General features: G+C 64.2%; 1 protein-coding gene across 1 annotated transcript in view; it reads right to left on the bottom strand.

The window, feature by feature from the left end:
• ABCA13 (ATP binding cassette subfamily A member 13) overlaps positions 1–11430 on the bottom strand; it is a 147718-nt gene that overhangs the window by 64537 nt on the left and 71751 nt on the right. The window contains exons 31-36 of the mRNA XM_025046516.1: positions 11276–11406; positions 10412–10543; positions 7815–7952; positions 6815–6995; positions 4620–4838; positions 278–474 (exon numbers count right to left, since the gene is read on the bottom strand). Of these exons, the coding sequence (XP_024902284.1) occupies positions 278–474; positions 4620–4838; positions 6815–6995; positions 7815–7952; positions 10412–10543; positions 11276–11406 (998 nt within the window). The remainder of the gene's footprint in view (positions 1–277; positions 475–4619; positions 4839–6814; positions 6996–7814; positions 7953–10411; positions 10544–11275; positions 11407–11430) is intronic.

Genomic DNA, 11430 nt, shown 5'->3' with positions numbered 1-11430 from the left:
AGGCCACGGGAGGACGGTGCAGGCAGGCACGGCTCTGGAGGCGGTCGCGGACCGTGAGCACCCATGCACCACCGCCAGCCTCGGCCAGAGACCGAGGCCGGGGCGAGGGGCCCGTGCCGCAGCAAGGCTGCGAGGCCGATGCGCCTCGGGGGTCTCTCGTGACCCACGTTTTCTGGAAGATGGCACCACCCACTGGGCCTGAGCCGTCGCTCACGGCTCACGTCCCTTCCCTGCACAGGGCACCGTGGGGGGAGCAGCGGCTGACGGCCGGTCCTACCTTCTCGGTACTTGAGGAGAATGTCCCAGATGCTGCGGCGGGAACAAGTGTCCACCCCGCTGGTGGGCTCGTCCAGGACCACGGTCCTCGACGTGCCGAGGAAAGCGATGCCGATGGACAGCCTCCTCCTGAGGCCCCCGGAAAGGGCGCGGGTCTGCGTGTGCCGGTGCGACATCAGCCCCACGTCCTCGAGGGTTCTGAAATGACAGCAGGGCTGTCGCTGTCCCCGAGCCCTCAGAGCCGCACCCCAATGTCACCGCAAGGATGACGACGGCAGTGACCGCGGTCTCTGCGGGCCAGAGCTGGACCCGGGCCTGATGACCACCATGCGCGGGCCCCAAGCCAGCAGCCCTCGCCGTCTTGAGGCTGAGATGGATCAGAGCCCACTGGCCACATGTGTCCCCGCGCAGCTGGGCCCGCCAAGCACTGTCCCTGGAAACCTCTGTCCTGTCTGGAGGAGCTCCCCCCAGCACCCGCCTGCCCCGAGCACACGGCAGGGGCGCGGTGTGGCCCCGAGCGCGTGGGCCGGAGGGAGAAGGTGGCCACAGGATGCGGCAGGGGCCGGATCGGAGCCGTGTCGGCCGCCTTCCTGACCAGGGCTGGACGCTCCGTGAAACAGCCGTACAAGCCACCACACGCCATTAACGTGCAAACGCGCCCCATTCTGCCCCAGAGCCCCGTCTGCGCGCTCCCCACTTCAGACGCCCAGCTGAGGACAGCGAGCCGCCCACAGCCCAGCCCCCTCTGCGCGCCCCCCTCCGAGAGCCTCTCGCCCCCCAGGGCGCCCCGCTCCCCAGCTCGCTCTGCGGTCGCCCCTCTCATCACCCACTTCAGGCGCACTTGTCCCCACTTAGGCAAGACCCTCCTGACACTGAGCCCTCAACCCAAAGACGCCTCCTCCCCGCCGAGCCACAGGCCAGGACCGATTCCTGGCAGTCAAAGCGGGGTGCACGGGAGGAGAGAAGCACCAGGGCTCCCCGCAGCTGGGCTTCAAGAGCCGCCGAGTCCTGGAATGTTCCAGAGCCCTAAGCGAGGACCTGGGTGAACTCGCAAGGACTTGCTCACCTGGTCGCTAAGTACGCGTCCCACATCTGCTCCGTCACTTACATGCCTCCCGCCCCGGCCCAGGAAGGGCTCAGGCCGGTCCCCAGCGCGTGTCCAGTCCACCCGCTGTGCCTGAGCCCAGGCGCCCTTTCCGCGAGAATAGCAACCTCGTTTTGTAGCTGGTTTGTGCCCCTGATTTTGCGTGTCACCGTTGCTGACAACACGCCAGCTGGGAAGAGGGCAGGGGGGTCAATTCCAGCAGTGGCCGTCTTGACCCTTCGTTCCTAGTGAGACTCTGCCAGCAACATCCCCCCTGGGCCTCCCCGACACAGCAGGTGCGGTGGCCCCATTGAGCCCCACTTGGCCGCCTTGATCAGAGGTCGATCAGTTGAGAAACAAAATCGTGTCAGTGAGATGTCAGATGCCGCAGACTCGCACGTCCTGGTGACATTGCTACGCTGAACCCCAAACCCCTCCGTTTCCGTTCTTCTTGACCTGATCACACCCGGCCTCGTCATTTCCGATAACCCAGCCCTCCAGAGGCCCGGCCCCCAGCAGCCTCTTCCGAGAACCACATCTTCCCCAGCCCGTCCTGGCCTCCAGTCGTCACTCGGCCCCGCGGGCTCAGCTGGCCACTGTCCCCGTTCCCCAAGTTGAGAGCCCACAGGCTCGGCCTCCCTGGGGTAGCCCATCGCCCGCTCCACCGGGCCTGCCCGCGGCACCGCCACCTCCGTCCGGTCCACGCGTTTGACCGCCCGTTTGACCGCCCGTTTGACCGCCCGTTTGACCGCCCGTTTGACAGCCCGTTTGACCGCCCGTTTGACCGCTCCTTCCCGCTCCTGTTCTCCCTGACACAATCCCATCCCTCTGCTCCCTCCCCGGGAGGAAGAGATTCCGTCCCGCCTCCCGTTGGTGCTTACACTGACTCCAACACGCCCTCCCCCAAAGAATTGTGTGGCCAGAGCGCTGTGTCGAGGTCGCCGATGACCTGACGTACGGACGCCACGGCCGCGTCTCGGTCTTTGTGGACGTGACCCTGCGCGTCCGTGCACTTGGCCACACGCATGCTTGTCCTCCCCCTTCCCACTGGCCCCTCCTCCTCGCCTGCTGGCTGCGACCCGCCTCTCCACAGGCCTCGGCCCTTTCCCGCCCCTCTCGTCCACCCTCCCAGCCCCCGGGCCCCTTCCCACAGACCGGCCTCCGAGCCTCTCGCACGCGGCGTTCGCCGTTCTCAGCTCCGATGTTGACCCGATGTTGACCCGAACATCTCACGGCCTGAGGCCTGCTCAGGTTTCTGTCTCATCCTCTCTGGGCCAGTCAAAGGCAAACCCGTCGTGACCAGACGCTTGACAAATGCTCACTCCAAAGGTTCCCCGGGGTCCGGCGCCCTTGAACTCACATCCCAGGGGCGCTGCAGACCGGGGAACCCGCGCAGCCGGGCGCGCTGGCTCTGGGCCGGAAGTTTTCGGCTTCGTCCCCTCTAATTGAGAACTGCTGTCCTAAAACATGATCTCGTTTTGTTTGCTTTTTGCAAATTGGCTCCGTTGCTAGGAGACAGGCCACACACTGATAACCGGGACGGCCGTCTGCACCCAGGCGGCATGGTTGGTTAAGGACCCGATCTACGCCCGGCCGCACGGGCTTTGCTGCGGTGCACAGAGACGCGGGTTTTAATGAAAATAGGTGACCTGTGACTTCTAAAACGCATGGTTGGTTAAGGACCCGATCTACGCCCGGCCACACGGGCTTTGCTGCGGTGCACAGCAGATGCGGGTTTTAATGAAAATAGGTGACCTGTGACTTTTAAATCCGTAGGTCGCACGTAACCCGTCTGCTCTTTAGCAGCGCGTGGCCACTCCTCGTTGAGTACCCACTCGAATTCGAGGCAGGCGCCAGCAATCCAGACGAGGGTCTCCCTGCGAACCCGAGTCTCCGCGGCCATCGGCGTGCCGGCCGTCCCCAGCCCCTTCCGAGGACACGGGGGGCTGTGGGCCGCCCCCGCCCCGGCAGAGCTCCGCTGCGCAGGTGAGCTTAGGGCCGTGAGGAGTGGGGAGCGGAGGCCGATGGCGGCAGGAAGGGCGGGGGAGCCGGCGCCTCCCCGGAAGGAGGCAGTGATGGCGCTGAGCCCCGGCCAGCGGCGCTGGACACGCCGTGCGAAGGCGGCTCGCACGACGAGGAGGCAGCGTTTGAAGCGCTTCGGCCAGGTTCACAAGGTGCGTGACGGCTTCGAGACCCAGCCCCCTCTGTCCTCGTGGGGCCAGAATCCCACGGGGAGAAGCACGCGGCAGTCCCAGAGGACAGCACGGCCTTCGTCACACGCGGAGCGCGAACCCCGCTTCCACTCGCGAAGCCTGCAGAGGCGCTTTGGGAGGACAGTAAGCGGTGACGCGTGGACCCCGGTCCTCGTAGACCCCGGTCCTCCGGAGGGGGGAGCGGCTAACCCACCCCGGGGCCCACACACCGGCCCCGAGGCAGCTCCTCCTCCCGCGGGTCGTGTCGCGTTTGCCATGTCCGTCTGAGAACGGCGCGAGGCAGACCCCGGGTGCGGGGAGCAGGCTGGCCGTGTGGCCACCCGCACCACAGGTCAAAGGCCCCTCCGCAGCTACCGCCCCCCACCCCCCGAAGCTCAGCTCCCCGAACACCGCTGTTTCTGGCGGGGACCTCGGTTTCTCCCTCTGGTCCAGCCGTGTCGTCTACCGGTCCCCAGCGAGAGGGGGGCCCCACGTCTCCTCGCTGGCCGACCTGGCTCCCCCACACGGCCCCTCTCGCCATCCCACTTGGCGCCTCGGGACATGCCCCGGGACCCCAGCCCCCTGGACCCCCAGGTGGTCAACGCGGCCTGTGCCTCTCAGACCTGGGCTTCCCTCCCCACCCCGCAGCTCAGCCACGCTCGGCCTTCACCGGCCCTGCCCCAGCGGCCTCCGCCCGTCTGTCCCTCTGCCCTGCTCCCCGCTCCGGGCTCACAGACCAGCCCCCACATGATGAGCCCGAGCCCCTCGGCCATTTCAGCTCCGCGAGTCCTGAACCGCGTCCCACGCACAAGCTCCCGCCAGCCGCCCACGCCATGCGTTCCCACCCTGCTCGCCCATTCCCCACTTCGAGGCCAGGTCAAGTTCAAGGTCGTCCCTGAGACGCCTTCTCTGGCATCCCCAGCTGGTGGCTGAGTCGTCACTCCACAATCGAAACCATCAGCTAGTTTTCCCTTCTCACGATTATAGACCCTGACGTTTCCAGAAGCTTCTCTGCCTGTGCCCTCCGTCGCCACCCTGGAGCAGGGGCGGCCGAGGACACCACTCACCTGTCGACTTGCTGACGTAAGTCCCTCTGCGTCCACTGGGGGACCTTCACCGAGGCAAAGAGCAGCAGATGCTCCAGCACCGTGAGGCCCGCGAGCAGGACGTCCTGCTGGAGACACACGCCCAGCCCGCTTCGGGCCACGGACGGGTCTGTGTGCAGGTCCCTGCCGTCGATGAGGATGGCCCCGGACGTGGGCGGGCACAGGCCCGTCAGCATGGATCTGCGGGAGGAAGACAGGCGGCCGCTGCTCTGCATGCCGGCGACTCAGCCCTCCCCGCCAGCGGCCACACGCCCTCTGCTGGCCCATTCTCTAGTCACTCAAAAGCCAGAAGGGTGACAGGCCATATGGCTGCACGAGAGCTTAAGATGATACATGCAACTTTATCTTTACAGATGAAGAAACAGGCTAAAGACATGGCTTATCTACCTAAGGCCTCAGAATCAGACGTCGGCCGAGCAGAAACGCAAACCGTGACACCCGACCCTGAGGCCAGGGCTTCCTTCCGTGAAACACGCGCCCCCCGCCCACGTCAGCACCATGAAGACACGCACGGCCCGGCTGCAGACGAGATCGGGGCCTGAGGCCCGCCCGCTCCGCTGCCGCGGCGCAGGAAGCCACCGTTTACGCCTCCCCTCGTTTCTAGGGAGTTGGACGCGCACCTGTCACGGGCCCGAGCACCATGCCCACCGCCCGCCTGCCCGCACACGGCAGCACAGCGCACATCCACACGGAGGTGCCACACGGCGTCACAGAGCCTTGTCGGTCACCTTCAAAACTGGACGACCTCAACAGCCACCAGCAGGCGGGAGCACACACAAACCGTGGTGCGTCCACGGGGGGCGCTGAGGCCCTGACGGGTGACACAAGCTGGCAGCACCGCCACGCGTGACTCTGCCAGCATCGGGCCGAGGGGAAGATCCATGCACGGCCCCGTTCGTGTGAAATTCCATAAGAAGCAGGCCACCGAGCGGGGGTGAATCGGACACCTGTGCTCCGCTGGGGGCCGGGTCCAGCAGGGCACGGGAAGCCTGAGCACACAGGCCACTCTGTCCCCGTGGCTCCTGTGCCGGCATCGGCCAAACATGTCGGAGCTCATCACACTGGCTCTTCCTGTCCTGACTCTGCTCTTGCCCCTAACGTCACCTCGATCGACCGGACTGACCGCTGTCTGCTGCGCTGACCTCAGACCTTTGAGGAGAGGGGGTACCACAGAGCCCTGCGTACACACCCCTCACGCGTCACGGGCTTTCCGCTTCGCTGGCCCCTGAGCCTGTCACGTGACAGCCGCCCGGGGTCCTCCCTGTACCCGCTGCGGGGCGCAGGGCCCCTCGAACCAGCAGGAGTCTCGTCCCCGCGGCTCGCGCCCGTCAGAACGTGCGCGGCAGGCGTGGGCTCCGGCACCGTCGGTCACGGGCGCCGCCCGCCCTGAGGCAGCGAAGCGGACTCGGGGGCCTCAGCTGCTTCAAGGAGAGAAGAACACGTTCCAGATTTTTTTCTTTCAGTTTGTTTTCAGCGTGAGATTTCTGAAGACTCACGTCTACTCTGCTCCTACCTTTCTGGGCAGAAAAAAGTCCTTTCCATTATTTTAATTACGCGTCCGTTAATCAGTCCTACCAAAGGAGAGCCAAACGAAAGTGTTGTTCACAAGAGAAATCCGATCACTCGGCCACCGCTCCCGCGGCCAGCGCGGGGTCCCCTGTGGACCACGGACGTCTGACCTGTCACTTCTCTGGGATCATGCGACTCGATTCTTTAATCAAATCCAGAGCCGCCGAATTCTAAACAGCCTGGAAAGAACGTCCGGCCACACAAAATTAGAACACGAAAAAACTATTCTCAGCCGTTAAGAAAACCACAAACATCCTTCCGAATTTCATGTCTCTATAGAAACACGAGCAAAATTAAACTTAGGACGAGACAAATGGAAAGGGTCGTAGGACTTTCGAAGACGACGGTGAAACAGGTGAACTATCCGCAGGGAACGGAGGAAGAATTAACGACTTTGAACCCCGTCTGCGCCCTCCGGGGCTGCCCGGCCCCACGGCCGCCAGCGGCCAAGGGCGCGTGGCAGTGCCGGCCGGGGCCCTGTCATCCCTCTGAGCCCCTGGACCCGCACGGAGCTCGACACGGAGGAAGCGGCCTGGCCTCCCGCCCCCCCGGGGCAGACAGGCGTCCCAGGGGTGTGGGGGGCGCACATGACGGTGGTTTTCCCGGCGCCGTTGGCCCCCAGCAGGGCCGTGATCTGGTCTCGGTGGAAGGTGAAGGTCAGGTCTCGGACAGCTGCCCGGTGCGGCTCATACTCCTTGGTCACAGACACCAGGGTGACGCCCAGGGGACCTCCGTCCTGCTTCCCCTTCCCGTTTGGCAGTGACGAGCCTGTGGGGAGGATGCAGATCGCCCTGAGCGGACCTCGAAACCCTCAGGAGCACTCGCGCCGGGTCGCCCGGTGGGCTGCCGCGGACCCGGACCACGAAACCATTCAAAACCCTTCTTCGGCGAAATCAAGAGGCGGCTCACACGACGGCAAAGCGAAGTCTCAGATTGCGAAGTCTGTGCCTGGCGCTGTCCATTTTGTAGGAAAACAAAAATCAGCACAGCCGCAATCGTGCAATGCAGAGGACAGCGGCAGGCGGGCAGGCCCACGCCACCAGGTCCTCGAGAGGCGGCCCCCAGGAGGTGGCAGCTAACGGGGACTCGCAGCCCCCCAGAAATGCTCTCAGAGGTCTTTCACCTCCCTTCTCTCCCAGACTGTGTGCCCAGGAGCACGGTCACATACGGGACGCAGACCCGTCACCTCCTCTGCCCGCCCCACCGCCAGGGGCTCGGCCCGACGCCCCGGGTCCCGGTCCCTTCCTGGCCCGGAGGTGGCTCAATGCACCCTTCCTACGGGGTGTCTTCGGCCCGAAGGGTTTTCGTGTTTGACGTGCACATGCACAGAACTCAAGGTGCCGTCAACAGCGGGCTGTGCACACCCTGGGGTCCCACGCGCACCCTGGGGTCCCACGCACACCCTGGGGTCCCACGCACACCCTGGGGTCCCACGCAAGGCGAACTCCATCCCGTCGGGGGACCCCCTCCTGCAGCCCAGCCCCGCCACCGACTTCAGAGCCCAGTGTGGCTGTGACCAGGCCACGGTTACAAAGGGGCCACACTGACCGGGAGGGGAGGCGTGTATCCGGCACACCCTCCACCAACCTTCGACACCGGAGTCTCCGCTGAGGAAGAGCAGGTCAGGGCGCGGTGCGTGCGGCCTTCCTGCCACCAGGCCACACACGTCCTTCCAGTAGGAGGCGGCGAAGGGGAAGTGCCACGGCCTCCTGAAGCCAAAGGTCCCTAAAAACAAGAGACGGTCCACGTCAGCCGAGTTCCTTTCTGGTTAGGAGCTTTTGTGACTGGACGTCCTGACTAATTGATATAAAATGTCACTCCAGGCGGCATGCCCCACACTCGTCCCACATGTGAGCCAGCGACAGTCTGGGGCACAGCGCCAGCGTGTGGGGTCCCGGCTCCCTCCCCCCAGCCTGACCGGGGCCACCGCCAGGGCCCCTCACGTCCACTCTGAGCAGGCGTCCAGCAAACAGGCACGTATTTATTAAACACCAAAGCAGCGTCGCATGATTGCTGAGTGTCCCCAGAGCAAGGCCACGGCCCATTCAGCTGCCGCTTCCTTTGTCTGTCTCGACCCGACGTCCGCACAGATCGCTGGACGCGGGTGAAAAGCAGGAGGGAATGAATCACTTAAAACTTCTCCAAGGAAGACGCGCTCACAATGCCGATGCCCGGACAACACACGTCGACGCCCTGTAATCACGTTCTCCGAGTCGCGTCAGCCCACGCGACGGTCACTTTGCCCTCGGCAGGCGCCGGAACGCGGTGGACCTGGTGCTGGCCCTCCTCGGGGCCCTAGCACCCGCTCCGGCGGGGGTCTGACGGGCGCGCCGAACGCCGAGGGCCGAAGACACAGCAGCGGTGTCAGCCTCGGACCAGCAAGCGAGGGGGCGACGCGCGGCCCCTCGCACGTTCTGATCGGGGGGTGCGAAATGGCCCCAAAGGAAAGTGTGCGGCCGGCCCCCCGAAGTGCGGGGGCGCTGAGCTGGCACCTGTCTCCTGTCTCCCCCAGTACGGGCTGAGCCATGTCCCCCACATCCTGATCCCCAGACCATGTCGAGACGAAGACTCTTTCCAGAGACAATTGAGGGTCAGCGAGGTCAGTGAGGTCACCTGGTGGGTGGGCACTAATCCGATGCGACTCGGGTCCCTGTGAGTCCTGGCCGTCCGTCCGGGCGCAGACCCGGCCTCACTGCCCACTGGCCGACAGCTAAAAGCGGCCGCTCCGTCAGGGGCAGCGAGAAACGTCAAAGCCCGCCAGGCAGCAGCGGAACGCGGAGTGGGCGCTTGTTGCTCCCGAGTGGCCTCTGGGCCCTTCCGCCTTCGTGGCTCTCGGTGAAGGTCCCGATCTGGCCGGGAATCCTGGCTCGTCTGAGGTCACAGACACCGCGTATGACACCGTGACAGCGTGACACGGACGTTCCCTGGACATGGCACCGCCGGTGCTCGTCATGGAGGCAGATGCCTGTCCCCTCCGGAGGCGACTGCGTGGACGTGACCAGGAGCCCGAGTTCACGAGTGGACGTCCCCAGAGCAGTGAAGGGCAGGAATTCACAGCCACACACGCTGGGGCTGCAGATGCAGCGCATGGGGCTCGGAGACAAGGGGGGCGGCCCTCAGCAGGCTGGGGGGCCCTGGGGAGGCCCGTTTTCCGTGCTCAGTCCAAGCGCTTCGGAGACCCCCTCCCAGACACACCCGCAACACCTGAGCAGGGGCCGCCTGAGCCGGCCAGGCGGACACGCACGCCGAGCCGGCGTCTCCTACCAGTGGAGTCTACAGCTCTGTCCTGTGCTTCATGACGACGCCCGGGAGGCCCCCCCACGTCACAGCTCAGTCACAGCTGCCTCCTGTCCGGGATGCGCCACGCACACACACACGGGCGTTCGGTCCGCGCAGCCGGGCACCGGCGGACCCTCGGCCGCTCCCACTGCGCAGCCGTGAACGCCAGTGGACACACAGTCCTGGGACCGGCTCTCGGTCCCTCCAGGGCTCCGTCCCCGGGCGCTTCCTGCTCCCGGAAGAAGCCTCTCCCGGGGGAGCCGCGTCTCCGTGCCACACGTGCTCCGTGCCAGGCGTGTGCCGAGCACGCAGGAGAAAGCGCGGCCGCCCCCCAGCGCCTCTGGGATGCGCCTTCCACCCCGAGGAAGACACCTGAACCATGGGAGCCCGCTACCCGCTGACCGGCGGCGACGGAGCCCCGGCCCCAGGAGCCCCGCGATCCGCCCGATCCCCCCGCCACAGGCCGTTCCACTGGCCTGGCTGAGAAGCCGCCCCTGGTGGCGCTCCCCGAACCCCGCCCAGCCCACCCCGAGGGGCCGGCCGCTCTCTCCTGCCCTCACTGGCCTGACCCGGGTCCTGGGGTCCAGGCTCCTTTCTGTCCCCGACAGCGGCCCACCTGCCGGGGACCTGTGGTGGGGGGGTGTCCACCCACATCTGCTCGTCCACTGGCCTTTGTCTTGCACTCAGGACTCAGAGGCACCGCCCCTTCCTCGAAGCTCCAAGCTCCCTTTAAAACGCATCCTACAAACTCCCTTTCTGACCAGAGCTTTATTTGAAGAATAAGTGTTATTTTAAGTAATTATTCTAATATTCACCTATATAGGCACAACAGGTTAGTACGATAACACAATAATTTACAAACGGTTTAAGCTCATCTGTCGTTTTTTAAAGTGCAGAATTCTTACCAGGAATCAAGTTGCTCAGGTACCAGCCACACAAAAAATAAAGGACCGAATCCAACAGAATCATCCAGCACACCCAGGCGAAGGTCATGCCCGCCTGTTCCGGGGCCTGGCCCACGTTCGCCCACTGCAGCCCTGGGAAAGGGAAGGCAGAGTGAGAGCCACGCGGGGCTCCGGCCAGGCTGGCCGCAGCCAGGACAAAGCAAGGCTCCGAGAAGGTCACGGCTGCTCCCTCCCTCCCGTTCAGCTCTCCGACCGTTAGCATTTCAATACCTGACATTTACAACTTTTAAAGTTTGCTTTCCTATTTCCTTTTTAGGGAAATTGAGTATGTTATATATTAAAAAAAAAAAAAAAGATACAGAAGTCTCCTTGGAAACCCAAACTCTAAATCATATCCTCTCTCTGCTCCTGTATGTGGATCTGGAGCGGGAAAGAATCGTCGTTTCTTTTTATCTATTTGCTATTTATTGTTGGATTAAAATACAATTTAAGGAAACTATCCCTCTTTCTCAATTTTCCTATGTACTAGTCTAGAATCAGTAAAACACGTTGTACGTCGTGTGTTTGTTGGAATTCAGGCCTAAACACTCAGAGGGCTGGACAGTGGCCACCGCTGTCCCGTAGCCCCACGACCCAGCCTGGTGTGAGGCACCGCTGGCGGCTCACGGGAGGGTCGCCCGGGCCACTCGGCTCTGCACACGTGGCGTAAAATGCTCGCCGTGCCCCACACGGAGCCGAGGGCCCGAAGGCCACCACACCCCGGGGCTGACGTGACCACGGCCAGAGTCCAGCTTCCTCCTCTGCCTCTCTGTCACCTGTACGTGTCCACACCACGAAAACCACATAAACCTGCAAGAAACTCGCATCCGCCCTGGCTTCGGGTGCTCGTCGTCAACCTCCCGGTGTACGGGAAAACACGTAGGAAGTGGAGGGCCAGCGTGCTCTGCTCGCCGCTGCTCAAATCTACTCGAGGGCGGGCCCAGGAACCATGGACACTGAGGAGGGCCGGCACGGGCGCG

Source organism: Pteropus alecto, unplaced genomic scaffold, assembly GCF_000325575.1.
Source record: "Pteropus alecto unplaced genomic scaffold, ASM32557v1 scaffold214, whole genome shotgun sequence".
NCBI lineage: Eukaryota > Metazoa > Chordata > Mammalia > Chiroptera > Pteropodidae > Pteropus > Pteropus alecto.
This window is presented reverse-complemented; position numbering and strand designations above follow the sequence as displayed.